We start from the raw sequence: 16,641 nt of genomic DNA, 5'->3' as shown, positions 1-16,641 counted from the left end.
CTTAGAGTAAGAAAATGACGGTTTTAAGCACATTTTTGGAATCCTCACTAAATTTCCTATCTACTGACATAAAAAAACACTACAAAATCAGGTAAAGTCAGAGAGAAAAGTGGTGTCAAAGTTTCAACTGCCAGAAACACAGTTTGAAAAGACAGTCAGGGTCAAAATTGCTTGTCAAACCCACTTGTAGTAAGAAAATGACTGTTTTAAGCACATTTTTGGAATCCTCATTAAATTTCCTATCTACTGACATAAAAAAACACTACAAAATCACACGATATTGATTTTTATAGCTCAATGAAAAGGGGTTTTCCACCAATATGCGTTATAGTAATTTTTTTAGAAAAAAACCTCAAAATTGTCCTTTGAAGCTCTAAAAATTACTCTACAGTATTAGTAGTGTTCAATCAGAGTCGCAGTACACAAAAGCGCCGAAACAACAAAAATTATAGATTTTTTTTCTGCTGATTACCAAAAGGGTAATCTATCTACCTACGTCTGTTTATATAAAGAGATAAAAAAAAGTGCGAACGAACAGAAACGAAAATATACGACCGTAAAGTTGGACAAACCCCGCAAGGACAGGACGATTCATTCATTGGGCGCATTGCGTGGCGCTTCTCCACCGTCTCCACACTCCTCCAGGTCCAAATAAACAACACCCCTTTGTCGACAACAGCTGTTACCCTCTAAAATCATCGGCGAACGTTTATGCTCCACTTAATCAGGTTGGTTTTGCTTTGTTTCGGTGTGCCACACGCTTCCACTTTTGTCCATATGCGCTTTCATTGGCTATCCAGAATTAGGTGCTAGAATAGAAATTATTAGTACGCTTGTGCTACGCCACTGTTTATTTAACGTTTACCAATCAGAAATGTTGTCCGCATTTTCGGGTAAAGTCAAACAGTGGCGTACCTGCTTTGTTGTTAGCAAATTGTTGATTTAATCAAGTTGCTTGGCTTTTTCGTGCAATATGTAATCATCACCCTGTAACAGAAAAACAAAATGACATGTGTGTCACTCTGCTGAAATTTGATCCACTGGCGTCTCAAACCTGCCTTCTATGTTAATAAATTAACTTTGACAGACTTCATATAAAGAAAAGAAGAGAAAAGATAAAATCATCCTCTGTGTCAGATATTAACAAAAAAACTAAAAGTGAGTTAGTCAAAGTGACAGCTGTCAGTCTGCAGGAGTAGATTAGAGGTCTGTTCGTAGAGGCAATTTCAAACTGGTTTCCAACTGAAAATTGTTGGCTTTTATTGGTTCAATGCTCACGTGACATTTTAAGGATAATGACCAATAGCTGGACATATTCATCTGATTATTAGTTGGAGATTCGTTCTGAGAACAGACCTTGCATACAGGTGTGGTAAATCCAAAAGCGACCATAGGAAAACCGTGTAACGGACAGAGAAACGTAGGTAATTGCATGCGCGGTAGAAAAACAGAAAACGAAAAAAATAGCAAGTAGGCCATATTTTTAGCGCGCTGTTGCCAAACGCCGTAAGTAAGTTTGTCGAGGGTATTGAATACTAACGGCGTTTGTCAACAGCGCGCTAAAAATATGGCCTACTTGATATTTTTTTCGTTTTCTGTCTTTCTCTCGCGCATGCAATTACCTACGTTTCTCTGTCCGTTACACGGTTTTCCTATGGAATATGGCTTTTGAATTTACCACACCTGTATAGTTTACTGTACGTAATTTCTTAGTTAATGTCATTGGCGTATCAAATTGACCTTGACTTTTCTCTAGTTGACTATGGAAACTTGATAAGAACATCCAAACTATCTGCCGCTCTGAATATTTATGAGGGAGTGTTTTAAAATGCAAAACCCTACTTTTTGCCATTGATTTTCTTCAGCTTCGAGACAAGATTATAAATCATAAAGTCGAAATTACGGGTGTTTTTTTACTACTTTTTGAAATTCAATATCTCGGTTAACATGAAGAGCTAGAGAGGCCAATTTTGGTTCATTTTGTAGTATTTTTAATCCTCTTTCTAATGGTATTTTAGTGAATAAATGAGGGAGATTTTACACATTGTTCTAGACCTAGACACTTTGGCTTGTATTGTGTTAAAAAATAAAACTTTTTTAACACAATTTACAGTAACAATTGGCTGTTCTGTTCAAGTAAAATTCACCTTTAATGCACATAATTGGTTTCAGAGAGTTTTGGCGTCATTTTGATGGTGGGTTCAGCGGTATTTGGGGCGGCGGTGGGCACGGGGGCGGCCCTCTTAATCGCCATGACCATCGTGGTGTACCGTTACTACAACCTGAAGCGACAGGCGAAAGAATGGAATTCCATTGATCGGTTGCCGTATCACGCTGTTGAGCAAAAGGTCCAGAAACCGGTGGGAGCTTATCCCAGAACGGTAAGTTTCTGATAAAACTTAAACGGATTAGGAAAAGGAGTTTTCAAACTTTGCTTAAGTAATCCAACCTTGAAATTTGATTAAGTCGTTAACGAAGATGATCGATCGGTGCAAGAGCAACCTGTGTGTGTGCCCTTTACGTCCCTTTTTGCTCTGCGTAACCTGTTGAACGTTATCGACGTTAACGGGGCCCTCGATGACGTACATTTCCTGGCGTCGACGCGTTTCTGCCACCGTGTTTTAGTAGCGTATTCAGCCAAGTTCTCGTTCTCTCCCCGTTTTGTCCGTGTGTGTTTACCGTGGTTCAGTTTATTTGTAAACATGGCGGCACGCCATCCTGGAATAATCTAAAATCCGAACCAGTTTGAGGAAATGTCGGGTTTCAGTCCGGCCAGTTGTTGGCTGACTCAGAAAACGGTCGAAAGATGGACGAGGGCGGCGAAGGAACGGGCCTTAGGGAGCAGAAATGGAAGCAACAGTAGCAATAATAGCCTGGAGGTATTTTATCATCCACTTAACCCTACAAAAAACATAATAACTCATCTCTTGTCACTGGTTTTTAATTGTTTACAATTTTTTAAGACAAACAAGTCAAAGCCTTGAAACTCACAAGGTCACGTGATTTGGTTTGACACACAAGGTTAAGAAATGCGGGTTCCATGTTAAAAAAAAACTCAGTGCCATCTAGTGTCGAACGGGTAAACTATTTTTGGACGTAAATTAGGCTGAGGTTTTTGCACCGTAACCCACCTATTTCATATTTGTAAGCAGTTCAAACAGTCAAAACACACTAACAATTCACTGCTAGAGCATTCTGCATTCAGGATTGATGAAAGATCAGTCTTATCATCTCAATAAACAAAGTTGCACCACAAGACAAATTCTGAATAGTTTATTCTTAAAATAGACCTAGTTAGAACACAATTCAACAAGTCTGAACTAAAAAAAAATGGTCTACTGGAAGTCAGTTGGTATCTTTCATAAAAACTTACCCTACTTGCTTCTTGTTTGATTAAAAAACAATCCTAAATCCTGGTTCTTCTGCGTTAATGGCCAGGCTATACCGACTAGTTGTTGAATACAGGGGAAGGATAAAGTTTTTTCTTTATTTTGAATATTTGAATAACAAAACACAACCCCACACAAAACCTTCAAAGTCAATGTCAAAATTATTGACATTTTTGGCAGCTTTCAACTTCAATGGCGACGTTGCCGAATAGTCCAGGCAGCTGCAGGCCCTAAAACCAAAAAAAAAAAATTGCGACGTTGTTAGCCAATGAGTAAATCTGAGAAAGCAGAGTTTGAGCTTTTCATGTTGCAAGGCCGCTTATCGAAGTTTCACCCCCCTTGTTTGAGATATCTGTAATGCCTAATTAAAAATTATTCACCCATTATACATACAGGTGTGGTAAATCCAAAACCGGCCATAGGAAAACCGTGTAACGGACAGAGACACATATACATGATTGCATGCGCATGACAAAGACAGAACGCTTCTAAAAATTTTAAGTAGGCCATAATTTTGCGTCAGTGTTGTCAAACTGACTAAATGTACCCACTGGATTGTAATTATTTGGATAACTTTGTTATTAGAACCTTCCTAGGCCAGACTCATCAACCAACTCATGTGGGATATTTTTGGAAAGCTTAAAATCTGCTCTATCTTTTGTTTTCTATGACATTTTGACGTAATTTCTCAAATAGGGGAGTAATTTAGGATCAAAGCAACGAGTGTCAAACACTATGTAATTTTATGGTGAAGAAACTTTGACTTAGAAAGCATTTTTAAGAAAAATAACATAATGCAAATGTCAATTTATTTTTTTATGGGCTCTAAGGGGTGACAACATTATTGACATTTAAACCTGGACCACCCTCGATAGATATTTTCAATTTAAATTCCACTTTCCAATTATATTGTATCACTGTTGTTAATTGATATTTGATAATCTAAACAAGGAATTTCATAATGTCATATTGTACACTATGGCAATAAATAAGGAAAATGGTCAGTTTGGCAACATTGCTACTTTTTTCTCTCATTTAGGAAAATTGTCAATTTAACAACAAAGCTTTGCTTCTTTGATTGGCAAGGTTGCTAAAATTTAAATACTAATTATTTATAACAACAATTTTTATGGTGAAGCTGGATTCTTGAAGTAACTCCATGGATTACATACATTTTTGTTATCACAAATCAGAGACCTGTAAAACTAACAAAAAGCAAAACATAAAATTAGTGAAATACAGAAAAAGTGCAGTTTCTGAGATATTTCAAGATATTTTGACAAAATGAGCCAAAAATTAGATTTTTTTAGAGAAATCTGCTCTACCATAGAGGTATACAGTTGCAAACCAGCATTCACTTGATATTTCAGTACGAAACAAGATGATTAACGACAGGAAAAAAATACGAGAGGCTCTAAAATCATTCGGGAGAACGAATTCAACAAAAAGCTCCCTTAAACTGAAACTAACTGAACTATAATTATTTAGTAAATAATTTGTATGGCTGCGTATTCTGAAGAGGAAACTTCCTGTAGTATAAGGATTCGCACGTTACAGGACAGTATAATTAAGATTTGTTAACAGGATTTCAAAGTATCAAAAGAGCAGTTAAACGTGCAACCGCCTCAAAATTCCTCCCAATCAATGTCGACGGATATAATCAAGAACCCGTTGGATTTGTGCTCTTCCTCGATGGGACCTCACGCCTTACAACACCAATCCCGTTCGTATCCTGGTGGGCCTCCACTTTTATGCCGAACTCCCAGTGCGTCCAGTCAGAGCAGTTTGGACAGTAGCACCTCAAAACCTGTGAGTTTGGTTGGTAAAAAATTGTAAACACTTACACTTTGAGTTGTATAGGGAAGTCATAGAGGTTCCTCACCACAAATACGTACTTTTGCGCCGGATGGTAAGGCGCAACAAGCTCATTTCCATCACGAGGCCACCCACACGTCCAGTTATCCTCTGCATAGAGGTTCGAGCAGATCACCATCTCCACATCGGGCCGCCTCGTTAGATATTCGTTCCTCATCGCCAGGGTTCAGCCATATTGGAACCGCCTCAGGTTCCGATATCCGGACACCGTCACCATCTCAATCGAGTTTGGCGTCGTTAACTGGCGGTTCCGGAAGTTCGTGCAACTCTCCAGTACCGGCCAGTCCAAGAAACACCACATTTGCCAGGTACAGTTGGTGATAATCGTTCATTTTCGTTATAAACTTTCTGTAGATGTTTGTCACCGTTACTAATACCGCCATCTCGTGGAGTGCCTCCAGAAACCGCCCCTCCTGCAAGTCCTTTAGGAGCAATTCAGCCCGATTTATACCTCAAAAAGGAAGGTCCGTTATTTATAGGGGACGCCCATAAAGGTGGAAGTCTTGGCCGGTTACACTTTCGACTAAGCTACGATTTTGACCGATCTGACTTGGTCGTGCACCTAATCGAAGGTAAGTTTGTCATCCCTGCTTGATTCTCGTGTAAATTAATTGTTGCACAGCCCACGATTTGCCTGGAAGTGATCAAGGTGGTTTCAACGACCCTTACGTGCGGGTGCTTCTGGTACCGGACGTGGACACCCGGAAACGTCAGACCAACATCCACAGAAACGATCCCAATCCAGTGTTTAACGATATTTTCAAATTCCCAGTCTCTCACGACGAATTGCCCTCTGAAATTTTGCTACTCCAGGTGTTCGACTACGACAAATACTCCAGAAATGACATCATCGGAGAGGTGACTGAAAACTATTTAAGTTAAGCGGGAAATTTGATTTTGTCGCTTTAAAACAGGTCTCGATGCCTTTAAGGGACTTTGATTGCGCCCAGAGTATGGAAATTTGGGGCGAAATCACTAAAAACAAGAAACCACCGGAAGAGTTGCAGGAGATTTTGCTCTCACTCATGTATTTGCCTTCTGCGGAAAGGCTAACTTTGAGTCTAGTCAAGGCCAGGAATTTATTTATTCCAGCCGGAAAAGACTGCATTGGTAAGTTTCAGTTGTTCAGTTCAAACTGTAAAATGTAATGTTATGTTAACGACGCATTCACCATAAGTCAGGAGTTTCCATAAAATTTTCTTACAGATCCCTTCGTTAAAGTCTACATAACCGTCAACGGAAAAAGAACGAAGAAAAAAAAATCCACGTGCAAAAAAGGCACGTGCAACCCATCTTGGAATGAGGCTCTCATGTTCAACATGAACTCCTCCACTATGCAAAACTGCGAATTTGAGGTTAACCTAAATAAACTCTCTTATTAGCTTAAATAATTCAATCAATAATTGTTTAATAGATTTGCGTTTACGATCAAGGCAACGACATCATGGGCACTAATCCCTTATTAGGCAGTTGCACGTTAGGCCCTAAATCGTCGGGATCTGGGAAGGACCACTGGACTGATATGATCCAAAGTCCCAGGAAAACAGTGTTCTGTTGGCACACGCTAAGGTAGGTTGGCACTTATCTGGTTAACACCCGGTTAAGTGTACAGAACCGTTTTTGTAGGGCTCATTCGGAAAATGGACACCCTAAGTAAACTTTGAAGCAGTTTTGCTGTCCCGTTTTATTGAGTGCCAAATTTGTTTCTTCTGTAGTTTTATTGCCGTATTAACGAACATGTTTGGTTACGCGGGACTTCCGATTACTGATACGTGGTAACTTTAAAACGACAATCATTTTTCTTATTTTGATGAATTAGTCTGCATTTGGGGACTTCCCACGACTAGGCATATTTAAAATAGCGAAGATCGTCGGATAACTCCCACAAATGACCGCGCAACTCAAAGCACGTGACCTAAACACTGCGAGTTGTTTTAAGGTCACATGACACACTACATGAAAATATTTGTTTTGTTATTTAGGAGTAAGTCCACATATGCTAGTATTTGCGTAAATTTGTCCACTGCGTTGGAATGGCAAATACAAACATTTTATATTTGTATACAAAATTGAAGTGTTCGAAATTTTAAGTCTAAATAGCGAATTTATATCATTTAGCACCTGATTGTAATTAATTACATTTTCAAAGCAACGTAAGTACTTACTTAAGTAAAATGATCCTTCTAACAAAACCATTAGGATTTGTATCGTAAGCCAGCCGATTATCAGCACTTTACACACAATAGAACACAAAATTATTTATTTTAAAAAACAAACGGCACAGAAATTCAAAGCAAACAATCTGCAATTAACAATTTTTAGGGTTATGTTGTTGAAGTGTCAAAGATCAAATTAAAAAGCGCAAACGTCAATTAAGTGCGGAGTTGCCGGCTTGTGCCGCATTTGATTCTGGCGCACATAGCCAATCAGTGAACACGTTTTAATTTGAATTTTTGTAAAATTTATTTTTTTTTGGTACCTAATAGAGTTTCCTTCACAAGTGTTATCATCCTCTTATGATCAGTTTATAAGTTAAAAAAGTACACATTACAACAAAAAACGCTTAATAAATATCACGATAAACATATAAATTATATATTTATATAAGAGTGTTAAATGTTTAATGTTTACATGGACTGTTATGAATGTTATATAGAGAGTATATTATATAAAAACTACACCAGAGTAATCAAATTATCTATGTATCTTGGTATCCATATCGTTTTCCAAATAGAGTTATAAATAGTGTAGGAAATTCAGGAAAAATCATTGTTTTTCTCAAAAATTCAAGACCATGAATACTGTAGCTCATCCTGTTATTTTTAAGGTGTGTGACTATTATTGTAATCCGAATTTTATATGATGCGAAACAAAAAAATCGAGCCTATATAAATGAAACTGTTCTTATGATAATAATTGCTCTCTGCTTTCTGTCACAAAGTTGCGCAACGATATTTTTACGGAGAACAATTTTTTTGTTATGTTTACAAGTCCTCTCTGATGATTGTACATTTTTTCCTAATCAAATTATACTGTAAAATGTATTTTGTTTTATAAATGAAAAAAGAACAGAAATATATGTATTTTATGTGGTAATATTATATAATATTATATATTTTAATTGGAAATAAAAACCACTTGAAATTGTTTTGTTTTGGAGAAGTCCACTAGTGTTTTGGACATTTTTATCAGTAAAGTTTTGAGTGTCACACCACTTAAGTGTTCTATGGAAGATTACTCAGTTGTTGGCTTAACAAAATGCATATGTTTGGTAAGTTGCTGGCTTTTTTTGGGTCATAACTTTATAATGATTCCATCAGGTAAGTACAGCTGGTTGCTGGTGGTCACTCTATACCTCAACCACCCCAATTGCGTACTTACACTTGGGGAAGCAGATTTGGAAGTTGACTACACTAATAATGGGGTACAAGTCACTTTATATCAAGGTAGGTAAAAAGAATTTAAAGTCTTTGTTTTAATTCACACTCTCTGTATATAGGTGGGGTGGCCAAACTTAGCGGTACACTCGGTATAGGAATTGACTTTACGGACAGCTACGATTTGGTGAGTTTAAGCATAACCGAAGTGGATTATGGGTATACAATTGAATGGGAATCACCTGATCCTGGCCAAACGGTGACAGACTGCTACGACTTGCAAACTGGTTTGTTCTAAAAACCTCTAGTGAGTTATTTAACCGTCGTCAGGGTTGTTACAGGAAAACTGAACTGGTTCGGGGGTCCAGAAATCTACCAGCAAGAGTGGCCAATCGAAAAGCTGCAACTAAGTGGAGATGACCCGTATATAGTGAGGAAAAATTTGAATTTTGCTGGTATGTCAACTGATTTGTCAATTTTTTTAAATCACCCTATATTAATGAGGGATTGCAGTTCCTGAAAGGTACTGGCTAAGCTCTAATGGGGTTGTTCTCTATATCGACGAAAGGTCTCCACTCTACATTGATCAAAACGTCCAGACAGAAGGACAGTTGTGTCTGTTGGCTAAAGTTACAGGACCGTACTATAATAGAACAAGGGTACATTTTTAATTGGTCAAGAAAAGACTTATTATCATAAAATTTCAGCTCTACCACAAATACCATCTTTTGGCTTTCGAAGATCCGGTAGTAGCCCATAAATACGCAGCCACCGTTTACTTGGGCTACCCTAAAGAGTTGCCCAACGAAATTATGATAGTAAACCCCATCTGGACCACGTGGGCTAAGTACAAGAAATACATCAACGACACCGTAGTGCGAGAATTTGCTTACGAAATCGAGGATCACGGTTTTGGTGGGCAAATTGAAATTGATGAGCAATGGGAGGTGGGGCCAAACTACCATATTTATAACAATCATTCTGAAATTTGATTTGTAGACCTGTTTTGGCTCTAGAAAGTTTATCGAAGATAAGTTTAGCAATATCAGTGAAGTTATTGCTGATTTGAAGGAGCGTGGACACACTGTCACTATTTGGGCTGCTCCTTTCATCAATCCAGATTGTACCGAGTTAATTCTGGAGGGAGAGGAAAAAGGTTTGTGTGAACCTTTTGCAACCTTAAAAAAATGGTGTAAACCCTTATTTTCCAGGTTATTTCGTCAAAAACAATATAGGAAACATGACAACAGTGTGGTGGGAAAGTGACGATGCGCGTCAAATTGATTTCACCAAACTGGAAGCCAGAGAATGGTATTCTAACAGATTGAGGGGTTTTACTGAAAATCCTGGAGTGGACGGGTTCAAATTTGATGCTGGAGAGGTTGATTACGTTGCTCAAGTAAGAAACAACTCGTTTTCCACACCCCAGTGTTGCCAAAAAAGTGGATTTCAGCCTGGAGTCTACGAAACTGTAGATCAAGAGCTGATACCCAACATCCTGACTCAAGCCTACATCAACACTGTCTCAGAGTTTGGCAGTTTAACAGAAGTTCGATCAGCTTACAGGACTCAGAACTACACCTTCTACCTCAGAATGATTGATAAAGATTCAGTGTGGGGACTGGATGATGGTCTGCAAAGCTTAGTTACCACTCTCCTTCAACTTAACATGGTTGGATACAGTTTGTGAGTGTCTTTTTTATCCACTTAAATCCCATGATAATCGAGTAACCAATTAGCATTCTTCCGGACATGATTGGTGGTAATGGTTATCGAGCTCAACCATCTCTAGAACTCGTTATTCGTTGGGCTGAAGCCACAGTTTTTATGCCTTCAATGCAGTTTAGTTACCTCCCGTGGGACTTTGAGGATGATCCTGAAGTAATAAATCCCCAACAATCATACACAGTGGTTGAAATTATTTTTACGTAGGTAAGGGGCACGGAAATAGTGAGAAAAATGATCGAGTTGCACGAAAAATACGCTCCTAAAATCATTGAAGCGATGCAGGCAACCATCGATACACGCACCCCAACTAACCCGCCCATTTGGTGGATTGATCCCACTGATACTGAAGCTTTGCAAACTAGCGATGGTTGTAATTTGTACTACTCCACCTACACTGTGTGCTGATTTTTTATTCTTTTTTTCTCAGAATTTCTTCTGGGAGAGACCATTTTAGTTGCTCCAGTAATGGAGGAGGGCGCTGTAAGCAGGACCGTGTACCTACCAACTGGTAGCTGGGTTGATGGCAACAATCCAGAAATAATTTACGAGGGACCCACCAAGTTTGTCTACGATGCCCCACTAGAAGTGTTACCGTATTTTCTTAAAGTTTAATAAAAAATGCAGTACTTGTGTTAACAATGATTAATTAAAAATTCAAGTTGATTGTTTTACTGTTTGAGTATTTCTTGTAAAATTGGAACTTGGGTAAAAGTTACCTCTCACCTTCCCTAATCAGTGAATAGTCACTCTATTACCTTAAAAGCGAACAGACATTCATAAACTACTTACATTCTTATCTAGACCCTTGCTTTAACTTCAGGTGCACGTAAACTGGTTATCGCCGAGCACCGAATCGTAAAAGAACACTTTTTTTAGTTAATTCCTATGGTTTTTCGGTAAAAACGCCATTTGAAAACTGTCAATGACATTTGGTCTCAAAGTGAGGTTAGATGCACTTTCAACCGTTTCTTAACCTCTCAATGAACTAGCACTATATGACTAGAGGGGACATGCCGTATTTCGACTAATAAGCTATTTCAGCTAATTGATTGACGCAAATACTGTCATGTGCTTATTATTTGGTTGGTGGGTTAGTCAACCACGATTATTATCTCTCTTATACAGCACTTTTGGGCTCTTGTAGGCATTGAAAAGCAAAATACAGTGTGTATAAACATACAGACCCTACTTGAGAGCAGTTTTCTTGACAAATCAACAAACGAACCAAAACCAGTGAATCAACATGTAATGCCTTTATTTAAAGTAAACATAAATTAATTTAAAAAAATACAGTTTGTTTGCGGGGATTATTACAAAAGGTCGCATTTTCCTCCGTCTCTATACAAGATTATTATGTATATTACAAAAAAAAATGGTTACAGTCAACGGAAATTACTGGAAAATGAAAAAAATTAGAATATACAAAATACAAGGGAGCTTTATTTACATTTTTGCTTGTTTTATAGTAGAAATAAAGGATGCGTTTTTGTAGAGTCAGTCTCGTTAATAAAAAATGATAAAATTATCTAGGCAAGGTCCCTTATTACTCTTAATAGAAGGACCGCCATTTTGTTTTTTTTTTTTGTACAGACGCAATAAGTCTCAAAATTGACTTAGCGACGCGACTTTCCTACCCTGTTCTAAGCAAATTAAAGCTACGTATCGCGTTATGTATTACATTTATTAATTTAGGATGACGTCAGCCAATTAGGTTTACACATATATTTCTTTGGACTTTAATACACTAACTGAAAAAAAAACACTTAATTTTAAATTACTTTGTAAACGCGCCTAAACTGCTATAATAATTCATAATAGAGTTTACTCGTATGTGAGAGTAGTTAAAATTCGTCAAGTCTACATGTGCAATAATTGCTTTTGCGTAAACCACGTTTCTGATTAGTTTTCGACCAATCACAAACCATTACGCAAACACCGTACATGCGGACTTATCACTAGTCAACAACATTTTCACATCACAAAACAAATACGAGGGCAACCGCTAAATAAATTAAACAACAATAAACAGCGAGCTGGAGGGTTGGTGGGGCAGTGACTGAATGGCAGTTTTTTCAGTTTATGTGACAAGTGACAGCTGCATTGTCGAACGCAACTACTAACGAAACCTAACCTAACTGTGGATCAAGTCATGCCGTGACCGCCCGGCCCCTCCCATTCGATCAGACACTCCATTTTACCGGTGGGCGCCACCCGCCTAGCGAGTACCGCAAAACGTTCGCCTGCTGCGATTCGATTGGCCGCCCCAAAATACATGTTTACCGATGTTTTGAGGTCCTCCAGATCGATGTCGGGTTCCGTTTTTACGGGACTCGGTTTCGGAGTGGGCTGCTTAGAGGTTGACGGTGCGCTGATTGGTTCTTTTTCGGGCGGTTTCTCCGGACGTTGACGTAGACGGCGCACGTTATTGCAAGCACCACCTAGAAAGAAAAATCAAAATGTTTTTTCATACGAAACTAATGGTACGAAGAGAAAAAGATTTAAATCCACTGTACAAGGATTTGAGTTGTTCTCTTTTCTTTAATAACTTTCAAAATTCATTTCCTGTCTATATGACCAATTTTAAATTTTGGACACCTTGTATGTCAAAAGCAGCAACAAATCACTCACAAATCAGATAAATTGCAACATACGCCAACTTAACCCTTTTCTACGCCATTAAATTATGCTTGTTAACAGCAATACACAGTGGTCTACAATGAGCTGTACAAAACGTGTAAATTTTTTTAGATATACACTGTGTCCCCAGGGGTTTGTTTTCTGGGAAAACGCTCGGACACGTCAATATTTATTTTTTAATTACAATTTTTTTGATGATAAATAAATGTATGCAGAGTGACCCAAAAATAAGTTAATATTTAGATTAAGTTTATGTTATACTTCGAATTCGATGCAAAATCCGAAAATGAAATAAAAAATAGACGTTTCCATTTAAAAAAATAAAGTTGACAGTCGTAACTTGTTTTTGGAGAATACATGAATTTATTATCAAAAAAAAACCGAAAAAGTGTCCGAGCGTTTTCACAGAAAACAAATCCCTGATTTTTAATAAAATTTATGCGCGACTTTACGGACACACTGTATACGAGTTTATTACTATCTTTTACTATTTAAAGTCAATGAAAACCCCAGTATATTCAAAGCAGAAGAATATTAACAGATTGTGACGTCACTTTACTTAATCCTGTGGGCTGTTGTTTGCTCGGGTATGCAACCAGCATTACCATTAAGTGTCATGCTGGTGGCATATTTTTTCCAGTAGGGCTACTATGTATCTTATCGAGATTTAAGTAGGCCATGACAAGCTGAATCGAGTGACGTAAAAATACAGTGTGTCAGTATAATATACAGTAGAAGTCCAGATTTGTTAAGTAGAAGAAAAGTTGCGTAATGAAGGCCTTGATAAAGTGTTTAGGGACGATAAGTCCACTGAACAAACTTGGTTTGACTGTTAATTTGATTTTTTTTTCTTACTTTATTAATTGAAATATTCTGTTTTACGTGTAACACTGCGACTGTTTTTTTAATTTAAAATAAACAAAAACTGACCTTTTAAATTTCTTAGCCGTTTCCGCCTTTTGATTTCCCCGTTCGGTCCTACAATAATATCCTTTTCGCTCAACTGCCGTTTAGTGGGTCTCATTAGCGGCTGGCCTGCAAACCAATAACCATCAGTCACTCGCTCCCCCTTTTTTCGACCCCCCTCACTTACCAGGTATCACAGTCTTAAGAGGCAGTGGCAGCGTGATGTCTTTTCCGTTTTTCTTCTTTTTCGGCTCCTCTCCGCCTTTTAGCAACGCCAGGAACGGATTGTTCTTGCCCTCAAAGTCCTTCGGTGGCGGTATAATTAAGTCGAGGGTGCTTTTCGATGACGTTTCGTCGCTCGAATCGCACGGAGTGTTGCACTCCAACTCCAGTAAGGTGTGTTTTTTGATAGGAACTGTCTGATTGCAAAATTAAGCCAATTAACCTACTAAAACCTAAACAGTTAAACAGTTAACATACTTTTGAAGTCTGATTGGAATTTTCTGAAAATTCGTTGCTGAAATCAGACTGTAAAGAGGCGGCACCCGTTGATGCAGGTGGAGTGGGGGGAGCAGACACGCTCGTGGGAGGTGTTGGAGGCATTTCAATTTTTCCCTCTCCTTGAGAGGTTTTTTTGGAAACCTCTATTTTCCTGTCAGTCTGTTGGGCCACCAAACGACGAGGTCGTTTCAGAATTCGTTCCCGTTCACGATTGGTCATCGCCAGCAACTTTTTGCGACGTTGCAAACTCATTTTTTTGTAGGGCGCCGATTTCTTTGCGCACCCAGCCCCCAGGTACTTATCTTTGGGATGGATGATTTCTCCGTTAAACGGAGGTGGCGGAATTACCTGTTAAATCATCGAAAACAGTTGCAAACACAAATTGTGTATTAAAACACTCACCCTGCATTCCGTTTTACCAATTTCCGGACTTGGACAGGGTGAATCAGTCTCACTTAAATTTGAATTCCACTCGCCATTGGTACGGTAGTAACAGTATGTTCTTTCTCTGTTTACTCTGTGATATGTGTCCCAATTGAGCGAGGTAAGCTAAAATACACAAAATATTCATTAAACCGCACTTTTACACATCAATCACTGCCATACATCAAAAGGTAATACTTTGGGCGTTGTCGGTGAAGGCATGATGGTTTCCTGAGTTGTAGACCCTGTCGAATTTCGGGAGTCTCTCCGAAACGGCGGTTTTGAGTCCGTTTTCCTCAGTCTATTTGGATCGCTCTCCACACAACGTTTACACATCCAGGCCGTATCTGTAATCACCCAGTCTAACATTACTTAATTCCAAGCAGTGAACCAGTTTTTACCTTCTTTTTGACTAGCGCAATTTACTTCAGGTTGGTGGCATTTTTTGTGGTAGCCCCGGCCGCATCTATCACACACCCGAATAACTTTATCACTTTTAGGAGACGATTTTTTGCATATTACGCACAGTAGATCTTCCTGTTCCAAACCTGGAATAATACAGATAAAAAAAAATGATTAACTAGCAAGACAGTTGTACTGAACATGCCACATAGAAGAATGTATGGTACCACTTATAAAACTTCCAAACAAGTCTTTAAAAAGTGTCCCTCTAGATGGCGTGACCAGTACAGGTTATGTTGCTATCATTTTTAAATAATAACATGCCACAATGGTACAGGATAATTTATGGTATGGTAAATCTCAGCAGTACAGTGAACCATTTGTGAGTGGTCAAACACTGACACAGTTTGAATGAATAAGTAGATTATAAACACTTACCAGTACTAAGCTTAGTCAGATCTTTAAAACTAGACCAATGCTGTGTATTGTCACCATATTTAACTAAACATTGTGCCCGAACAGAATCAACTTCCACTAATGTACCAAAATAATATCTGAAACTTAAGTTACTGTAACCAGTGCCAACAAAAAGTGATTACAATTAACCTTCCATCTTTCTGCTTAGCTAAAACATCTAAACCTTTAGAAAAATCTAAGCACTGTTTCTCAGCTTGAGTAGTGCTATCTGGGGTCACTTTTTCATTGGTTTTCTTGGGGCTTTGGCAGTTTGCATTTCGTTGAACTGGTGTCATTGTTGTCTTCAGGACTATAACCTGTAATATGACCAAAAGGCTGAAATTTCAGTTTGTTTTTATGTTCAGCTGGAATTTGCTGGTGAGTGATAAATTAATTTGTTAACCGCATAGGGCAATGTCCAGAACGTAGATTAACAAACAGGAAAACGTCTTGTTATACAAACAAAAAGCTGAACAAGCATCGCTACTAGGTGTACAAGAATCACACCCTTGACGACAATTTTTTCGACAAATATCGAGTGGTTTACTCTAGCAAGGAACGCCAGACGCAATTTAAGACAGGAACCCAATGGGTGTCAATCGAAAATTAACTTACAAATCTTAGGAAAGCAAAGTTTTTCACCGATATTTCTGGACGACCAAAAACATATCGGCCATTACCACCGCCAGCCGAACGTGACTCCCGCCAATTTCACACCGAAAACTGCACGATTCTCACAAAAACCCACCCCGAATATTGGCGTTTCCTATCGTGGATGGTCCATAGTTTGATTTCCCGTCCCGATTTTCGATTATCCGGGGTTTTTTGATGCGAAAAACACCCGTTTTTCGACTGGTATTTTGAAAATTAACGACCATTACAACATTTTGCATTATCTAAACGTCAACGTCAAACGCTACGGCCCGACGGCGTCCTATCATACTTGT

At 38.4% G+C, this 16,641-nt stretch overlaps 3 protein-coding genes and 2 long non-coding RNA genes across 8 annotated transcripts; 3 read left to right on the top strand and 2 right to left on the bottom strand.

Moving 5' to 3' along the window:
- Positions 1–399: 399 nt before the first annotated feature.
- Positions 400–7,570, bottom strand: LOC145736449 (uncharacterized). 2 transcript variants are annotated; one of them, XR_014179933.1, is made up of 6 exons: positions 7,430–7,570; positions 3,374–3,619; positions 2,450–2,728; positions 2,148–2,389; positions 866–987; positions 400–809 (listed from the first exon to the last, which is right to left on the bottom strand). It is a non-coding gene; the product is annotated as an uncharacterized LOC145736449 (long non-coding RNA). The 2 variants fall into 2 exon arrangements; XR_014179934.1 differs by lacking the exon at positions 3,374–3,619 and having other exon boundaries at positions 7,430–7,563.
- Sytbeta (Synaptotagmin beta) lies at positions 590–8,411 on the top strand. Of its 3 annotated transcripts, XM_081990880.1 has the most exons (10): positions 590–728; positions 2,173–2,381; positions 4,974–5,198; positions 5,250–5,572; positions 5,619–5,836; positions 5,887–6,122; positions 6,179–6,374; positions 6,471–6,619; positions 6,679–6,833; positions 6,891–8,411. In XM_081990880.1, the coding sequence occupies exons 2-10, from the start codon at positions 2,193–2,195 to the stop codon at positions 6,919–6,921; spliced, it is 1,722 nt and encodes a 573-aa protein (XP_081847006.1). In that variant the 5' UTR covers positions 590–728; positions 2,173–2,192; the 3' UTR covers positions 6,922–8,411. The 3 variants fall into 3 exon arrangements, with proteins under 3 accessions (XP_081847006.1, XP_081847007.1, XP_081847008.1); XM_081990881.1 differs by lacking the exons at positions 590–728; positions 2,173–2,381 and adding an exon at positions 2,726–2,879; XM_081990882.1 differs by lacking the exons at positions 590–728; positions 2,173–2,381 and adding an exon at positions 4,828–4,920.
- On the top strand, positions 8,409–11,038 carry LOC145736415 (alpha-galactosidase MYORG-like). The gene is made up of 12 exons (XM_081990856.1): positions 8,409–8,535; positions 8,585–8,710; positions 8,764–8,928; positions 8,983–9,096; positions 9,155–9,300; positions 9,349–9,588; positions 9,641–9,797; positions 9,853–10,040; positions 10,095–10,327; positions 10,381–10,522; positions 10,574–10,736; positions 10,797–11,038. Exons 1-12 carry the CDS (start codon positions 8,523–8,525, stop codon positions 10,979–10,981), a joined length of 1,872 nt encoding a protein of 623 aa, XP_081846982.1. The 5' UTR covers positions 8,409–8,522; the 3' UTR covers positions 10,982–11,038.
- A 569-nt stretch (positions 11,039–11,607) lies between these two features.
- Pcl (polycomb protein Pcl) lies at positions 11,608–16,607 on the bottom strand. The gene is made up of 10 exons (XM_081990879.1): positions 16,310–16,607; positions 15,845–16,011; positions 15,677–15,792; positions 15,238–15,384; positions 15,020–15,183; positions 14,816–14,962; positions 14,393–14,761; positions 14,100–14,331; positions 13,937–14,041; positions 11,608–12,807 (listed from the first exon to the last, which is right to left on the bottom strand). Exons 2-10 carry the CDS (start codon positions 15,988–15,990, stop codon positions 12,512–12,514), a joined length of 1,722 nt encoding a protein of 573 aa, XP_081847005.1. The 5' UTR covers positions 15,991–16,011; positions 16,310–16,607; the 3' UTR covers positions 11,608–12,511.
- LOC145736451 (uncharacterized) lies at positions 15,127–15,679 on the top strand. The gene is made up of 2 exons (XR_014179937.1): positions 15,127–15,267; positions 15,337–15,679. It is a non-coding gene; the product is annotated as an uncharacterized LOC145736451 (long non-coding RNA).
- Positions 16,608–16,641: the final 34 nt, after the last annotated feature.

This window comes from Ips typographus, linkage group LG12 (assembly GCF_016097725.1).
Source record: "Ips typographus isolate SLU linkage group LG12, UJ_Ityp_2.0, whole genome shotgun sequence".
NCBI lineage: Eukaryota > Metazoa > Arthropoda > Insecta > Coleoptera > Curculionidae > Ips > Ips typographus.
Note: the sequence above shows the minus strand (reverse complement) of the source record. Positions and strands in the feature narration are given on the sequence as shown.